At 41.5% G+C, this 19,510-nt stretch overlaps 2 protein-coding genes across 15 annotated transcripts in view; one reads left to right on the forward strand and one right to left on the reverse strand.

Moving 5' to 3' along the window:
- Positions 1-19,510, forward strand: part of Dscam2 (Down syndrome cell adhesion molecule 2) — a 163,873-nt gene that overhangs the window by 21,070 nt on the left and 123,293 nt on the right. The window lies entirely within an intron of this gene.
- Positions 1,162-6,976, reverse strand: LOC143212903 (uncharacterized). Of its 2 annotated transcripts, XM_076432219.1 has the most exons (5): positions 6,302-6,976; positions 5,234-5,411; positions 4,820-4,972; positions 3,191-3,935; positions 1,162-3,117 (listed from the first exon to the last, which is right to left on the reverse strand). In XM_076432219.1, the coding sequence occupies exons 4-5, from the start codon at positions 3,364-3,366 to the stop codon at positions 3,087-3,089; spliced, it is 207 nt and encodes a 68-aa protein (XP_076288334.1). In that variant the 5' UTR covers positions 3,367-3,935; positions 4,820-4,972; positions 5,234-5,411; positions 6,302-6,976; the 3' UTR covers positions 1,162-3,086. The 2 variants fall into 2 exon arrangements, 1 of the variants encoding a protein (XP_076288334.1); XR_013009816.1 differs by having other exon boundaries at positions 1,172-3,935; positions 6,302-6,965.

The following is a 19,510-nucleotide window of genomic DNA, read 5'->3' on the forward strand; positions in this document are numbered from 1 at the left end:
GTAGTGCAGGTCAACGACAAGCCAGACGGTCGAAAAATTTCGAAAATTCAGTAGTACAACTCAACGACAAGTCAGACGGTCGAAAATTGGCGAAAATTTTCGAAAATCTCGAAAATTGAACTTTGTATCAGGAGAACATGATGTCGAAGGAGGTGGCACTAAATTCAGTAGTACAAGTCAACGACAAGCCAGACGGTCGAAAAATTTCGAAAATTCAGTAGTACAACTCAACGACAAGTCAGACGGTCGAAAATTGGCGAAAATTTTCGAAAATCTCGAAAATTGAACTTTGTATCAGGAGAACATGATGTCGAAGGAGGTGGCACTAAATTCAGTAGTACAAGTCAACGACAAGTCAGACGGTCGAAAATTGGCGAAAATTTTCGAAAATCTCGAAAATTGAACTTTGTATCAGGAGAACATGATGTCGAAGGAGGTGGCACTAAATTCAGTAGTGCAGGTCAACGACAAGCCAGACGGTCGAAAAATTTCGAAAATTCAGTAGTACAACTCAACGACAAGTCAGACGGTCGAAAATTGGCGAAAATTTTCGAAAATCTCGAAAATTGAACTTTGTATCAGGAGAACATGATGTCGAAGGAGGTGGCACTAAATTCAGTAGTACAAGTCAACGACTAGCCAGACGCCCGAAAAATTTCGAAAATTCACAGTAGTACAACTCAACGACAAGTCAGACGGTCGAAAATTGGCGAAAATTTTCGAAAATCTCGAAAATTGAACTTTGTATCAGGAGAACATGATGTCGAAGGAGGTGGCACTAAATTCAGTAGTACAAGTCAACGACTAGCCAGACGCCCGAAAAATTTCGAAAATTCACAGTAGTACAACTCAACGACAAGTCAGACGGTCGAAAATTGGCGAAAATTTTCGAAAATCTCGAAAATTGAACTTTGTATTAGGAGAACATGATGTCGAAGGAGGTATTCGAAATTCAGTAGTGCAACTCAACGACAAGCCAGACATCCGAAAATGTCTATTCACCAAAGTTCCGCTATTTTTGCTCTTCAAAATCAGTACAGTAACTCAATGACAAGTTAGACTGGCGTACATTTGTGCGGAAATCAGTAGTATAACTCAACGACATGTCACACGTTCAGGAAAAATTGAAGGTTTAACAAATAAACAACTCAGGTACACTTTTGTATTACATTGTGTTTATTTAACCATTATATATCATACATAAATGGTTTGTATTGTACAAGTACACACATATTAGGTTGGGGAAAAAGAGATCCATTATTTTTACGTTATCTCAAGCGGAGAAATGATGGATTTCTTTTTCCCCAACCTAATATAACTTATATCTACATAATAAAACGTACATACATATTTATTATACATGTCCAGTGTCTTTATCACGAGTCTGACTCGTGCCACGTCGATCTCACCGAACAAAACCACCACAAAACTTGTCCTGAACAAATCCAAGGTTTGAACAGAGGCAGCTGTGCAGTTGTTACCATTCCGAAACGGTACGTTCATCGGGGAGGAAATAATTTATTTACACTTCGCCAAAATTCGAACAGATAATCGATGACCCGTCTCCGTCGTCGGACGCTTAATAATTACAGCTCGTGTTCCTACGTAACGTTCGCCGCAATGGTGTGTAACAGGCTAGCGGGGCAGTGTCGATGAAATTTTCAAGAAGTCCGCTTAAACTTCTGGGGGTTGATCATTAAAGCGGCGTTCATATGTATGATCGTGGTGTGTCCTGGTGCGTGCACGTGCTGTTCGACAGGACCTCCCCCGTTGCACGCGGCGCATCAGCCAGGCACGTATGACATACACGTTGCGTTACCAGCTACTAAATTATTCCGCGATAAACGTGTTTACGTACGTTTAGTTGCGCGGTCGCCGTCGGCTACTTTAATCGCCCCGGCAAATGAACGTGTCATCCGTTCAATTCAATCGGACGCGCCGCGAACGCATCGACGAATAAATAATACGCTAAAGAGGCTTAACACCCCTAAACGATCGCGCGTTCTCATCGTGCCGAAACAATACGTGTACGTGTCTGGTCAAGTAGAATCGGTAGGTCATGATCAGACACGCGTGAGACGATTCCTAACAGTATTCGTGGTCGCTCAATTTTCGTACTCGATTCGCTTGAAAACGCAGGTTCGAACCAGTGTTGGGCAAAAAATTAATCAACGATTGACGACTAAATTTCTACTTCAATCGTTAATCGCAACTAACAATTAATCTCCTAGTTTAGTCGTTAATTGCGGTTAACGATAAAATTTCTACTTTAGTCGTTAATTGCGATTAACGATTATTAATCGTCGATCGGATAATTGATTAATGTATACTGTATAAATAAATACTGAAAAAAATGTAAACTGAGTTTAGGTGTATTGTCTTTTATGTTTTTCTTCGATGATTCCTTTATTTAATCAATCGTCGATTTATTCGACGATTTCTTCATTTAATCAACGATGGACGATTAACTTCATCAATCGCCGATTATTCGACGATTTCTTTTTTTAATCGTATACATTAATCAATCAATCATGATTAAAATTTTAATCGATTAATGCCCAACACTGGTTCGAACGAACATATTTTATTCCTTTTTCTTCGACTCGCTTTTATGTGGAAAATATGTCAAATGAGGACGGATGAGGGTCGTGACTTCAGTCTTCGGTATTTCATGGAGAATCCGGAAAAACATTATTTTCTCCTTTTTAGTGCATTTTAATATAATGCATGGTTTTTAAAAGGTTTTCTTTATATATTTTATTTTCTACTTTCATTGATATCGGGAGCAGGCGTGTATACAAAATTTCAGCAAGATTAAACTATGAGAGGAGGTTTAAAATTCGATTACAAGATTTGACGCATACAACAACAACACTGCAAGTTAATGACGTGGTAATGATGTTCTTTCCTATCAACAGATTGGAGATAATATAAAAATATGTCAAAATTCTTCTAATGCTTTACCGTTTGAAATTACACTTGATCATTTTTGCCATACGCTTCTGCCACGGTCACGTGACGCGTCTCAACTGTAACACAATGTCACGTGACTGATCCAGTCCGGAGAGGGGGTAACTTTTCTTCTCCTAATCCGGCGACTCTGGTCTGGACGAGAGGCTGGTTCAAACGGAAATCGACGTTAAAACTGATCGATTCTCATTCCGAGAGAAAATTGATTAGTTCAATTTACCTCTGAGGAAATGGAAGTTCGCGGCGCGTCTTAATCCAGTTCAGAGAAACGCAAGGATATCCAACGGTAACGAACGCCGAGGGACTCGTATAAAGCGATATCGACGGTCTCGGTGCTCGAGGAATTATATTGCGATGTCTCTCGTTATTAAACATCCATCGGATTACAACGATCATCGAGTTACCGGCCGTGCTTTCGCGAATTTAAAACCAATTCCAATCGGTTCTTAATCGATCGCGTCGCGTCGGTATTGCAACGCACGAGCGACGGGAAACGTTGCGGCGTCTTTTCGACGCACTTAAAAAATTTCCCCGTGCATTAGCCCCGGGGAGGGTAACGTAATTACCATGAAGTTAATGGATTCGCAGAAAAATGTGAAGCCCGCCCACGGGTTCCGCCCCTCCTATTTTTCACGTCGTTTCCCCGAGATATTTTCCGGGAAAAATTATTGCCGGCGCGGCGCGCAGTTACGTTCGAACAAATAATTTCGTCGCAGAGTTTGTACGCTTGTCCGGTAGTAAAACAAACGATCTGCCCGCCGTTCCATTGTCAGTAATAATTCACTAAAGGCTATTGCCGCGGTGCCCGCGAATTATTTCTGAATAATTCACCCAGTTTCCCGCCGGATTAATGAATGCACTTTGTGCACACGAGCTCCCGGCGTCGGCGCAGGGACACCCTCGATCGTCGAACTTGCAGTTTCCTTTAAATGGAGCACTCTTCGGGAACATCGTCACAGCATGATCTGTAAAGTAAGATTTTGTACTGTCTTAAAAAGATCGACAAATCGAAGTGACTCACACACGTGTGTATTGTCAGTGTCTCGTTACTAGACTGCGGATTCGATGTATTTATGACAAAGATGGACACGTACAATTTAAAGCAGTGGACAGGTTAAAAATAGTTAAGGACATCAATGTATTGGTATCAGCGTAATAGGGCAATTAAAAGAAGAATACCATTTTTATTTGGCTACCGCGTCTCATTACTAGACTGCAAATTTGATGCATTTATAACTACGATGGACACGTACAATTCAAAGCAGTAGACAGGTTAAAAATATTTAAGAACATCAATGTATTGGTTTCAGCGTAATAGGGCAATTAAAAGAAGAATACCATTTTTATTTGGCTCCTGTGTCCAGCAATCAATGGGAACATTTTTTATTTTGAATAAAGATTCGAAGTCGAAGTTTCATTACTTCAGGCACGGGACGGTCACTATAGGGAACAGTTCAGAATGATGATCTTGATGACATATTTCAAGCTTATTGAAATCGGTGAGGAAGCCCCGTAGTCTGAGGTCATTGGAAGGTCATTGAAATCGGTGAGGAATTCCCGAAATCGGAGGACATTGTACGGTCTTTGAAATCGGTGAGGAATCCCCGTATTCAGAAGTCATTGGAAGGTCATTGAAAGCTCATTGGAGAGTCATTGAGAAGCTCATTGGAAGGTTATTGTAAGCTCATTGGAAGGTCATTGAAATCGGTGAGGAATCCCCGTATTCGGAGGTCATTGGAAGGTCATTGAAAGTTCATTGACATCGGTGAGGAATCCCGGCAAATAATTATAAATCAGAATTGATCAGAATAAATAAGAGAGTAAACAATAATTATATATAATAATATACCTCAGCATTTGTTGGGACCACTGAAGCAGACGTTGAAGTATTGTTTCACAGTTACGAAGAGGTGATGCACTGCAACTGTAATTTGGAGCCAGTGTTGTGCTTTCCATAAAAGTGTATGGCTAATTTGAATTTTCAAAAATCCCGAACGACTACCTGGGGAGAAGATTTATATTTTATTGATCGGAGTAATTGCATTGTTTGGGAGCAGTTGCGCGATTACAAAGAGCGACGGACATGATTCCGCGGTCGTTTCATTGGCTCAAAGCTCGAGGATTGAAACAAGACACGTGAACCTCGTGATACGATGGCAGTGAGTAATACGATTACACGTATCTAGATTGGCAAAACACGATTATCGAGAGTGAATGCTGTAGTCGGATTAGATTCAATTGATCATTCAAAGCCGATACCAACCTCCCCTTGCGAGATGTCGGAGACATTGAACCCCACTTTTGTGCTTTGTGCGTGGCCGATGGATTACGCGGGGGCAAACACCAGAGCATTGTGGTTGGATCAGCGGATCTTTATTCGTTGTTTACATTCAGATTTTCGGGACAGACACGGTCCAATACGAAATCTCATAGATCTTCGCCTGAAACCAAAATTCAAATGACGTATTGATGGCGACAAAAAATTACAATTGTATAGAATAGTACAGTTGGAAAATTGTGTAGAAGATTACAACACTATTTTTTATACAAATAGGATCTAGCATCGATGACCTTGATAACACATTTCACGGTCATTGAAATCTGTGAGGACACAAAATGAAAATTGTATTGAAGAAAATTGGAAAATTTTATACGAGAGTATACTACAACACTATTTATTATACAAATAGAAATCTGCGAGGAGATTACCCTGTTCCTAATAAAAGTTTATTAATTATTAATCTAACGTTCCAAAAACAACAATTGCAGCATATTTTTAACAGCTGCAATAGCCGTGTATTTCTGTACCTGATAATTTTTTGAGATTCGTCGGCTCTAGCTCGGTGAAATTTGAACAGCGCCGCGTAATTACCTTCGCGCAACTTCATTATTACCAGTAGAACAATTTGAATGTAACAATTGGACTGCGGAAATTGGCGCATTTATAGTCTACAGGGTGCAAACTCTAACACAATTTAACACGGGCCGACCCTTTATTTAATTTACACGAACCATTAACGGGGAAAATAGGATTCTGTTCAATTTCAGTTTCTCCAACTTTGTCTATGAAAATCGCGAATTTACGTCGACCTCGATACATCTGAAATTTCAGCTCTATTCTTCAGTGGAAAAAAATCTGTCGGCGCATTGAAATTATTAAGAGAAATACAACTTTAATAATTCGTTGGCGGTTGTAATTCTATTATACAATTCTTCTTTCCTTCGCGATTCTCCATTTTTATAAATTTACCTATACACAGTTAACTTAAACTATAACACAGTCAACTCTATATAGAAAATTTTTGATAAAAATTTGCAGTCTATTCATTACCAGCTCAGAATAAAAGTTCTCTAGAACTGTTTCAATCAGAGCCTCTATACAACAGTTTGAAACGCTTATTTTCGTAGAGCTGCGTCTAGTCCCGGTCCATTGACTCTGTGAAACGTTGAACATCATCGATTCGACCCATTCGAGGAACTTGTATCTCGGAGTAGGAAGTTTGAAGATGCATCCCCATCCCCTAAGGAACTTGTTACTCAATGCATCAGTAATTGAACCGACTAGAGCGTAGACATCATCCTGTAAAGCAGATAAAAATGCCTCGTTTCGCATTAAAGCGATCACGATCGGCTTTCTCCATCGCTCACTGGCCACTTCTACAGTTTCGATCCTCTCCGAGGATTTCCTTATCGGCTTGCCGACGTCCCGCGAACTCCTCACGCATCACGGATTACAGCATGGATCAGAGAACGATGAGAATCCTCGGTTGTGATCGTGTACATCCATGTGAACGGACACATGTGCACACCTACACTTTTCCACCCTTTCTTTATCATGCTCGAACGGTGACCGGCCGATGTACCGCGATCTCGATAAAGCAACAACTACTACTCAGCAAGCCATCGTCCTCTTACGGCCTTCAAGAATCCCCTGAACGAGCGTAGCAAGAGAGAGATAGCGAGCACAGGCTGGCACGACTCGCTCGATATCCATTAACCCCCTACCACTAGCATCAGGAGTCTCTGTAGAGTTTAGGAGGGGGAGGGGCTATTCCCTCCTCGTTCATCGAAAAGACACGAGTCTATACCCTCGCCTAGAGGGCGAGGGCTTCTCGTTCGTTAACCTGCTCGAAAGTGGAACTTTGGAAACAAGCCCGATTTTTTCACCTAGCCACTTCAACTTCGTTCCGGTTAGGGACAACGGTTTTCATCTTCGTGGGATCGATCCACCCCGGAATTTTTCCAGTTACGTTCGAAAATGTGGAAAAATTCGCGGATATAAAGCTTTCTCGTCGAACACAAATTAACCCGGCGTTAGTTAGATGGGGTCTCACAGACCCCAGAGATTTTAGATTGATTGTAACATTGTAACAACGCGTGACAGTTGTTAAGTATTTTTGAATAATAACAATTTCATTTCGTGGATCTGCGTTTTTACTCTGATAAATTACAAGCCTCTTAAGCAATACCTAATCTTATATTTTTATGAAAAAGGTATTTATTTCTATAATACAATATATTTTTTACCACTTACGATACATTTTCCCAACTTAGCAACGCCGGGTTAATAACCATTAAGGTAAAGGGATCTGCTGATCAGCGCAAAATGTTGAAAATTTTTGGGAACCCACTTCAAAAATCGAAGTACACGGATTAGAAAGCTGTACAAGCTAGTAACTTCATTTGTCAACTAGTCACTTTCAACCACAAAATAACTAGGCAGATCTTTATGGAAAATAAAAATTTTCTACCTGAATTGCAACAATCTGAAGTGAAATAGAAATTTATTTTCTTTCTCAATGTGTCTAATTGATAGGAACTGATACGACAATAGTTTTTAATTCTTCTAATAATTTTACTATGTTAAATTGCAGCTGCTCATTTTTGTCATGAATCCATAAAATCTAAGATCTACGACTAGGTTGGTTTAGAACCTAGAACTTGAAATGTGAATAGTAGATAGTAGATGTGAATAGTAGAACTTGAAGCGCAAAATGTTGAATATTTTTTAAGCCCACTTTAAAAATCGAACTACACAGGTTAAAAAGCTGTACAAGCTAGTAACTATATTTGTCAACTAGATCTTTATTCAAAATAAAAATGATCTACCTGAATTCTAACAAAGATGTTAGAAGTATGAGCGAAATTTATGTTCTTTCTTAATATGATTAATTGGCTGGAAATAATATAACAGGAAATGCTTTTCAAATGCTTCTAATGTTCGTACAGTTTTAATTTACACCTACTCAGTTTTGTCATAAATGCACAAAATCCGCTGTCTATTAATAATCATCGAGCTAATTGCGGGAATGATTGAAAACTGTTGGAAAATCCTCTTCAAAAATCGAACCACACAGGTTAAAAATGTTGCCGATTGTTCTAAATGTTGAACATGAATTATTATCCAGTATAAATGCGACGAGATGTAAAACCGGCCGCTCGATAAGTGAGAGCCCTTTAAGAGAGAGAGCTTAGAGCAGAGAAACGTGAGAGCGAGCGCGTGATTGGCCGCCGGAGAAGTGTAAGCCCCGCCTCCATAGTCCAAAGTCTCTCACTTATCGAGCGGACGCTGTAATAAGTATTAATAACGGTGTCTGTGTGTGTGTGTGTGATTAACATATAGTGAATTTCTAAGTCGTGCCGGGGCAAGAAGTCCAGAAACTGAGGACATTGAACCATCGAGAGATAATTAATTAAGGAGACGTAATACGGTTACGGTGTGCTCTATGGTCCCGCGAGCACATTTTAGAGGAAAATTCGAAGGGAACACTTTGACTACGGTTTCTCGTCCGCGTCACGTCTCTTTTTCGTAGAGCACTGGCTTTTCACGTCTTGTTTTACTTCTTATACGTCCCCGGGCATTTAATATTCATATGATACCGCACGCTCGCGGCCACAGTGTCCCTGGCCAGCTTTAAAAATGAACGATGATGCACTCCTCTCCCATTAGACAAAATAAGAAAGTGTATTTCAGGGCTCCGTGTCGCTCAACTTGGAAGCTTGATGGCTACTTCCGGCGGTTAATTATGTGCACTTAATGTAATTTCGCGACAAAGTGGCAAGCGCCGCGACGGGACTTGTTTACAGTTGCCGCCGTGTCGGGCCTTTGAAGAATGCGGTTTAATGTCGTAGCAAATGTTCTTGCGAACATGCCAACCGCCGGGTAATTGGAAGACGTTATGAAAGGAAATTGGAACGCGGTTTTAGTGATGAACGAAACGCAGAAATAATGCGAAGCATGAGAAAGCGTCCCGTCAGAGTCGCTAGGTAAAGGGGAGGGAACACGAATTCAGGGGAAAAACCCCCTCTCCGCCGGTTCTCGATTAGTCACGTGACACGACAGAAGCGGAACGCATCACGTGACTGGGCCGTGAGGGGGAAGGCAGAGTGGGGACACAACAATTGTGGCGAGAAAGTGCGGATAAAACAAAGCCAAAGAATTTACACGTATTTCTATTGATTTTAAGTATTCATATATTAAGTTCGACATAAAAGAAGCGAGAATTCAACATTTGCAATGTAGAGAAATACGAATTCGTAAAAATAATAAGTAGTCAATATATAAGTATGTCAATATATGAATTCTCCTCAATTGGAATCATTAAGGGAAGAGATAAACATCAATTTAGTTTATATATTTCTTCGATGCAGACAATTTTTATTTTTCATAAAGTACCACAGTCTAATAATAAGAATTTGTTCGAAATTAAATACTTCATTTGTGTCCACGTTCCTTTTATGTTCGCCTCTTTCCTTCTCGTAATGGGATGAAAATGACTTTTAATTTTCATCGCTACGCAATATTACTGGAAATTGCAGTGGATAAATTATTTGCAACCGTGCCGAGTTCTCCCTGTATATTTTAACCGGAAATGTTGATATCAAAAGGTCTGTTAACGTTACACGTACGCGAGGTCAATAAACAAGGCGGAAAAGCACATTTTTATGGAACACTCCGCGCTAGTATCGCTTACTCCATTCCGATTAAAAGTTCGACTTCCCTCTCTGGGTCCTCGCATAGACATAAATGTCATTTAAAAGCATCGATTTAAAACTAAATCTCCACTTCGCGCGCCTCTATCGCAGAAAACCGGGAAGTCGATAAAAAAAGAGTACGTATGCTTTTTCCACAACGTGGCCCTTCTCTCTCTCTCACTCTCTCTCTCGCTTTTCCCTCTTGTGCTTTCCGCTAGAAGTGTAGAGGGTGTGTTAAAAGTACAGACTCGGTTCGCGAATGAAACCAACGCTCGAGGAACAATATTTTTAACCGTGAAAGGCATTTTAGATGTTGCATTGTGTTCCATATATTCCTCAAGTCTCAACAATTCTGCGTCAAACATGTCTGTTCTAACTGTCTAACAAATTTTGTACTCGTCAAACAAATTCATTTACGATCTACACTAAAAATTTTCAAGTTGTAACATTTTTAGCAATATGTTTGAGACAATATGCCGATAAAAATGAGACTAAACATGTTCGAAACATCGTGTTTGGTCTCATTTGAATCAGAAAAGTGTCATAAACATGTTCTAATCCTCCTCCTTCTTCGATGACAAATAATGTATTCGTCAAACAAATTCATTCAGGATTTAAACTCCCCTCTCAAAACTTGGAAACTATGAAACATTTAGTAACATATTCCTGACAATTTTCCGATGAAAATGAGTCCAAACACGGCATGATTCAAACTGTATTTGCTTGATCAATCTACGATCCAGTAGAACCTCCATTATCCGAACCAATCATATTCAGCTTCACATTCATCATTCAATAGACATTTAAGATTCTCTTTCATGTTTTAAGATTCAAGCTTTAATTACATTTAAGTTCCACTGACTAGTTCGGATAATCGAGGTTCCACTGCACCGTGAATCAATCAAGTAAAAATTCATCCAAATTGCATCGTGTTTGGGCTCATTTGAATCAGAAAAGTGTCACGAACACGTTCGAGTTTTCCGTCAAGTTCCCGGACGATTTTGATATCGGTTGATCAAATTCGCTCGGAGCTGGCCCCTTTAAGGACACGAGGCACCGTGTCGCGATTTTCACCCCGTATATCGTAGCACGCATACAGTTTTCGTAGCAACTGCGCGATACACGCTAGCCGTGACCGGGGATGGTAGCAACGTGGTACATTCAATGGCACGAGGACCGTAGTGTGCGGGGGTATACGGTGCGCTGCGGTGAATGTGGCCACCCCCGCTCCTCCCTCTCCGATGGAACTGCATGGAGATGCAGAGACGTGGATGCATCCTGTAGGAGAGTATAACGAGCTCGAACCCGACTCTCGGGTCGATGGCTCATGGTCTCGCCTTGCCCTCTCGAACGACCCACCCCTTTTCCTGTCCCCCTCTTCTCTCCTTCTCGGACCCATCTCACTCTTTCTCATTCGACCCTCCCCTCCGTCCTCTCCTCATCCTCTCTCATTACCTCTCTTTCCAACCGTTCCAATCTCCCCGTACCCCTCGAACAGCCACCCTGTCCCATCGTCTATACTCTGCCACAGTGGCGTAACTTTAAATTCAGGGCCAGCCGACTTGAAGAGGGGTGGGGTGTGCCAGCGAGAGTTCGTGAGGGTGCCCTCACCTGTCGTGCGTCGAGTGGGACAGCGGTGGTTACCGGAAGAGAAAACGTTTTGACGGGTGTTCTTGAGAGACGCCCAAAGCCTTTGTGCCGCAGCCGCGACTCTGACTCCTCACATTCGCGTAAACGTGTACACCCGCCGCCCTCTGTCACGTCACACTACCCCCGGCGAAAAAAGAAACAAGGGCGTGCGAATGTACACGCGCGCGACGGCTAACTCGCCGTTCCTATTGCGAGCGGAAAGGCGCAGGATGTGCAACGATTGCTGGAATGTTTATGCAAATGCCCTCGGCCAAGTGTGGCTCCCGGCGAGCACCGTTAAAGTGTAAACGCGTACCTGACAAGATCCATAAACCCAAATGGCCACTCACCGCTGTGGAAAATCTGCGTCGTTCGTTGATTTCCTTGGCTCGGCTGAATTTGTACTGCGAGGAAATCAGTTCGCCTCTTCGAGGTGACTGACACACGTGTGTATTGTCAGTGTCTCATTAATAGACTGCGGATTTTATGCATTCATGACAAAGATGGACACGTACAATTTAATGCAGCGGACATGCTACAAATATTTATGCAGATCGATGTTTTAGTTTCAGCTTAATACATAGGACAAATTCAAAGAGGAATACCATTTTCATCTGGCTGCTGTGTCTCATTACTAGACTGCAAATTTAATGCATTTATGACTAAGATGGACACGTACAATTTAATGCAGTGGACATGCTAAAAATATTTATAGAGATCGATGTTTTAGTTTCAGCTTAATAGGACAATTCAAAGAAGAGTAACATTTGTATTTGGCCTCTGTGTCTTGCAATGAATGTGAACATTCTTTATTTTGGGAAAAAATTGTTTACAATGATGACCTTGATGAATTTGTACGTTGTCGAAGCTGTTTTAACTTGACAATTAAACATTTCTTCCGACCTAGAATAATTCCATTGCGTATGACTTTTTTCGTTTTATTAAATGTGTAGTAATTGATCAGATACCAACATATTTAATAATGTAACCAATATTTTAAACAATAATGGTGCAGCAATTTTTTTTAGCGACTCTCCGGGTCACCCCTCCACTGCTGACGGTTAATTTTTTTGGTTGACCAACAGTTATGACAAATTTTCAAAGATACAAAAATGGATTTTTGTTTTTATGTAATTTTTTTCAGAGATATCAAGGTCACCTTCATTTTCACCTTTTTCAAACATCTACAATGATAGTACCTTTCATTGCGAATTCTGCGACTATAATTAATCAAGGTCATTCAAGGTCACGCGACGAAAATAGCTACACGCGCAGTTGAATGCTTCCGAGTAATACAAATTACGCCTAGCAAACGAAAAAATAGAACTTTCGAGGACGATAGCGCCCTAGATCGATGTTTTCTCTAGCGTTTTTGGCTACTGAAAAACCCCGTGTTTGTATTATCGAGAAAGGAGAACGCGAATCCCTCACCCTTGCAATCCTGGATAAAGGAGTCTACTCTCTTAAGCAAAGTGGAAAGTACAATCTAGTTTTTCGATCTGAATCCAAGGGTGATGCTCGAGTCTCTTTTACTCGAGGATTAAAACCGCAGTGTGAAAGAAAAAGCGCAGGATACGCGCGTCTCCGGGACGCGGCAGCGATTCCGCGACTGATAAAGCCCCTCGTGTCATAGCAGCTATCGCGTAACTCTGACGTGGCACAGAAACGGGGCCGGAGGAACCGGAAGAAGGTGTCGTCTCGTCATCTTCCTCGAGCAAATACGACGCAAATTCCGATACGAGGCATCTCGTCTCAGTCGACCTGACGCTCACGTCGCGAACGAGATACGGCACGACTACACCTGGGAATAGTCGATGCTTTCTACCCCTTGCTGCACTCATACCACCCTCTCTCTCTCTCTACCCCTCTTTCAGCAGTTACCTTCACCCCTCTCCTACACACATACATACAAATATACGTACATATATGAAGCTGCCTTTCACGATAACGCGGCGACCAAAGTAACACGCCTGTTTGACTGATGTCGCCGGGCGACGTAAACGCCCCAGGGGAGATGTCTTCCGGCCTGATCGCGGCTGTCTGTTTCTCCGGAAAAGACGGCAAAAGATCGGGCAACGTCTTTGCAAAGCTCGCAGGGTTCGCTGGCCGGAGATACACCCAGCTGGGGAAGCTATTGCTGAGCAGTGATCGCGAACGCTCAAGTGTGCTATCGCGATTTCAAAGAGCGAGCTGGATATCCGCCCTTCGATTCGCAGGGCGCAACGATAAGCAGGGAGGATCGCGATTTTGTAAGTGGCTCTGAACGAGCTTCCTGAGCGCCGGTGGAAGGAGAATTATTGTTGGCCGACTGGTTGTTTCATGGGATTTGGAAGTGCAAATTTATTTAGTAATGAAAAATGTTTTGTTTGGTGGGTCGTTCGGAAATTGCTGCGGACTGCTCGTAGAAAAGCACGCTGCGTTCGTCTTTTGTTTTTGATAAATGTATTCTGCGATAACGCAGCACTGTGTAGTAGAAAATGGCGAAGTTATTTATAACTGCGATTCAAAGCGAGTGTTCTATGTCTTTGTTTTAGGATGACACAAAATTCGATTCTTACGTAACCAATATTTAAGCGTTCAAGTAAATGCAGACATAGATATAGATTATGTTCCCGACAAAAATGTGATTACCAGACCGCGGATCTTTATGGAAAATAAAAATTGTGCGCATTAATTTCAAGACATAGGAACCAACAAGCAGGAATTCATTTCTCTCTTCAGTGGTTTTATTGAGTTGGAAGAAATGTAACCCTTACATCCTCGTAATCCTTTATTGTTTGAAATTATATGAAATTATATCCACCCATTTTTGTCATAAATGCATAAAATCCGCAGTCTAGAACTGATTTCGTCGGAGGTACTCGCATTTTATCCTCTCTTGAAAAATATACCATAATGCATTGGAAGTCTCATGCTGTTCGACAGGCATCGAGAGCAGCATTAAATCCTTGACCAAGGCTAACATCCCCCGATCTCTCGCAAGATACCACTCGACAGAGTCGCGTCGCGACGCTCTGCATCGCTCTGCATCGCTCTACGCCGCGTTTTACGTTTCACGCATCGATGCAACTCTCGGTGTCTGAAACGTTTACACGCAAAGCGGCCGGAATTTTATCGAAATCCCCTCGTGCTTTCGATTTCCGAGATATTCCTTCCAGAGATAAGAGCGCACTTCTTCGGTCGTTGACTCGACGGTAAAATATTATTTCCTCCCCTGCTTTGGCCGCTCTTCTCTCTTTCTCTCTCGGTTCGTCTCTCTTGCTCACACTCTTGCACTCGTCCTTCCTAAAGTATCGTGTCTCGTACGCGTATTAGGCGACGCGCAAAGCCTGTCGTCGCTCTCCTCGTCCTCGATTCTTTTTTCGCCGGGCTGAACAGCGAGGGTGGATCAAAAGGACCCGCTCTTTCGACGAGACGTTCATATGGGAATACACAATGCGAAAGCGTCGCGCTAAACGCACTATCAAAACCATGAAACGTTTATTGTGTTTTCATATTTCTCTTTCCTTTTTATTAAGACAGACTCACATTTTTTACGGGTTTCCTTTTAGCTACTTTTATTATACATACATATTATATTTGTTATACATTAAAGAACTGATAAAGCTTCCCTATACAAGAAGAGTGGTTAGTTTTCATGAAAGGGTTACTCTGCCATTTCGAAAGGAATTGAAGTTTGTAACTTTTATCTTTTCAACATGATATGTATGTATATATTTGGTATCGTTAATAGTAAAACATGCGATCAAAATATTTGTTACGACATCTTTCACAAAATGGACCCTGACGTGTCTATCTGACACACATGATTTTCACGTTTCTTTAGCTCCTTTCATTATACATACGTATGATACTTGTTGTACATTATATTGTATTATATTTGTTTCGATCCAATCAATTTCATTCATCAGAGAAATTATTTTCTCATTCGATAAAACAATTTAAGACTGTTAAATTATTTATTAATAAGATGAAGAGATCTCGCGGACCATGACTACGCAGACACACCGGTGTAATTACATTTGACCATTATGTAACACAAGGATTCTCGCGATACCTCCTCTCTCACAGCCTTTTATAAAATATTCTTTATACGAACCGGTAGGCAGTCTCTTTCACGAACTTGTTCCTGATAATATTTCATACCGAGACGAAAAAAGTTTGAATTACTTGAAAGAAACATTCAGTATTTCCAGTTCTTCCATTTGTCAGCTTATTCCACTTTGAATCTTTTCATCTTCTTCTCTGTTATCCTTTTAAAGGATTTCTCATTTCTCAGATCCGCGTTTAAATTAAATACACCGCTCGTGTCCCGTGTCTCGTCCTCTATTAATTTTCCAGTAAACCGATTTGGATTTTCAAAGTATCCGCCGCTTCGCCAGTGCTTTCGTATGCGAATATAGTTAAAAATGTCGCCGGAAGAGGGTCCGCGCTTGCGATAGAGCTACGATGAAGTAGAAAAGAGAAAGAGAGAAATAGCAGGGGGAGAGCGAGTCGCGCGAAATGCGTTTTTAATGAGGATTTCGAGTTGGATGCTCTTAACATCAGAAGCCGGATAGAGAACTGTCAGGCAGATGTTTTATAAATCCGGAAGGATTTTACGCAAGATCCGGTAAAGATTACTGTCCTTTGATCAGAATGGCATGTACTTCTACGAGCCCCAGCGATACACACACCTCTACGTCCTCCGGATATCTCCAGAGATTGGATTTCAATTCTGGTTTTATGAACGTCAATCAAGACGTGTCTTGTTCCGCGACCTCGGAAATGGAGTTTCATTCTAAAAATGTCTGTCAGACTGTCTAGACCACTCCAAATGCAGTGGATCCAAGACGTATTGAAATACTACATTGTACCCATTCCCGAAAAATTTCCTGTATCTATTCTAATGTGTGATTCTTGAATTATTATGTTATTCTCGAATCAATCTTGAATTATTCTCGAATCAATCTTGAATTATTCTCGAGCTATTCTCGAATTAAGCTTGCATTATTTTTGAATTATTCTCGAATTAGGCTGGAATTATTTTTCAACTACTCGTGAATTATTCTTGAATTAAGCTTAAATTATTCTTAAATTATTCTTAAATTATTCTTGAATCATGCATTCTTGAATTAAGCTTGAATTGTTTTTGAATTATCCTTGAATTTTGAACTTGAATTATCCTTGAATTGAGCTTGAATTATTCTTGAATGAAACCTGAATTATTCATGAATTAAACTTGAATCATGCTTGACTCATTCTTGAATTAAGATTTCGTTCACGAAGTATCAGATGAGAATCAATTTTTAAAAAATGCTGGGAACTAAACCGTCCGTGAGAACTATGAAAAAACTATTCGAAAAACAAACTACGCCACAGATTAGCTCTAATCGCCGCACAGCCGCTAAAACATCATACGCGGTAGATCAATAGCAAGCGTCTCGGGTAATCGGAGAAATGATTTTCCGTTTACGGTAGCGAGAGGGACGAAAAGTGATTTCCCGGAGAAAAAAGGAATTAGCGGATCGGTTATCTCTGGGGATAGGGGATTGTGCTTCCTGTTTGCCATCAGAAAGGGAGGCGAAAGATTCCTATCTATCCGCGTTGGTCTATTCGACGACGGATGCGCCTCGCCGGGGTATTTGCTCCCGTAATCTTTTTATCCTTTTCTCCGTGTTCATGCTCTGCGGGATAAAAAGGGGGAGTGGAAGAGTAAGAGGCAGAGAGAAGTTAGAGGAGGAGGATGAGGATGGAGAGCAAGCAGCATCGTGTGCCTGCCACCAAGGAGTAATATCGTTCTCCTTCGGGCGGCCGCACTCATCTCCGAGGGATCTCGGGTTTCTCTCTGTGTTGCCCGACGATCTCTGTTTATCCCTTTTCCCTGCCCCACGGCATGTTCTCCCTTTCCCCTCCCCCCCCCCCGAACGTTTATTTTTCTCTTTCGAGCGAGAGGATCCTCGGACTGCAAACTAGCTGGCGGATCAGCGTGTGCATGAATCGCAACAGCATCATCCCCCTGCAAAGAGGAAGACCACCCCCTTGTCTCCGTGACACGGTTACGGACGTGTGTTTAGACGCACGCGTCTGTGACCGGCGTAGATAAAACGTGCACGTAGGATCCGCTGCTTGCCAGGAACGTGGCAGCAACAGGCAGTTCAGAACGCCGAATCGCGATCCCGTGGCCAACGTCTGCGATGTTGGCCCACTTCCTTGCGATGCCACGCGGCAACACTCTCCCTCGTAGCTCTGTGTGGGAGATCAGTTGCATCTTTCTTGGCCCGAGGTCAATACGACGGGAACCTTGGCGAGGGACATTGATCTCGATTCCAGTCCCACCGCCAGTGAAAGTGCAACCGATCAAACGGCATCGCGAACGGGAACACGAATTAAGGACAAACGGCTGCGACGTCTTTCGACGACATTGGCATCCAGACTTGTTAACCGTGCTTCCGCCAGTCGACCGATTAGGAGATCTTGCTGGCAGGTCTGTTTATTAGAATCGTTGACGTAACGGACGTGAACCAGCTGTCTTAAATCAAGTCAGCCGTTCAGCAGGTTGGTCTGAAACGCTTTGCTGATCTAGAAATTTTGTATGTGGACTGAGCGTGGGTCTACGGGTTCTTGGAAAGGTTATTCTATTCCGAGATGTCTGATCTTGATGTGTTGTATGTTTCATGATGTATTGTATATGTCTTGATGTGTTGTATATGTCTTGATGAGTTGTATATCGGTCTATATATTGTATATGTCTTGATATATTGTATATGTCTTGATACATTGTATATGTCTTGATACATTGTATATGTCTTGATACATTATATATGTCTTGATATACTGTATATATATTTCTTGTACATTTATATCTTGATATATTGTATACGTCTTGTATACTTATATTGTATACATCTTGTATATATCTTGATATATTGAATATATATTGTATACATCTTGTATATATCTTGATATATTGAATATATCTTGTATATATCTTGATATATTCTATACATCATGTATATATCTTGATACAATGTGTACATTTTTGTACAATATATCTTGAAATAATGTATATAGCTTGTATATATCTTGATATATTGCATATATCTTGCATATATCCAGATATATTATATATATCTTGTATATATCTTGATATATCTTGAACGCAGCTCCAAAAGATACGAGACAGTCCCAGCGAAATAAAAAGTGCACCGTTACACAACGCTCGCATCATTTTCCAAACAAGTTTCAGGACAGCGGTTCTCTTCGGTCTGAATAAAGACGGTTGCCTCTCGCGAACTCTTTGAAGAATAACGGAGTGTGTTTGAAAATGCGCGCGTAAAGTTTCATCCGAAGAGTAGAGCAATACGCTCGACATGAAAAAGTATTACGACTCTTTCCCCGGGACGAAATGTATGGTTCCGCGGTGTTGTTAGTTCCAACCACGACGACGACGACGACGACGACGAGATCCACACAGAGCAATTGTTGTTTTATGCAGTCCGATAAAGTTTCCCACGGACCGGCTGAAACTTACACCTTTTTCCGCAACGAAACTTCGCCGAGCTCGTGATAAATGAATTTGCGGTGTAAAGTGTGGCCGTCTAATGCGCTAATTAAAAAACTTTTACGGAGTTCCGCAACTCGTTACGCCGATATCACTGTCTCGGCATTATCAAGTGCAAACGAGCCGAATAGCCTCGACAAAAGAGGCTGCGCTTGTAGCCATAATTAACCGCCCCACTCTCGCGGTTATGGTTACTTTAAAGAGAAACGCGTATTTCAATCTTCGGCCGCGAAACTTTCGACGCAACAAAAAATATGAAATCGCATACCGGCCGTACGTTCGACGATTGTTAACGTCGACGGGGATAATATTGCACGCTTTCAATTATTTCGGCGAGGTACGCCAACGACGATCGATACCGAATTCTACCGATAAATTCTACACGAAGACTCG

This window comes from Lasioglossum baleicum, chromosome 10, assembly GCF_051020765.1.
Source record: "Lasioglossum baleicum chromosome 10, iyLasBale1, whole genome shotgun sequence".
Lineage (NCBI taxonomy): Eukaryota > Metazoa > Arthropoda > Insecta > Hymenoptera > Halictidae > Lasioglossum > Lasioglossum baleicum.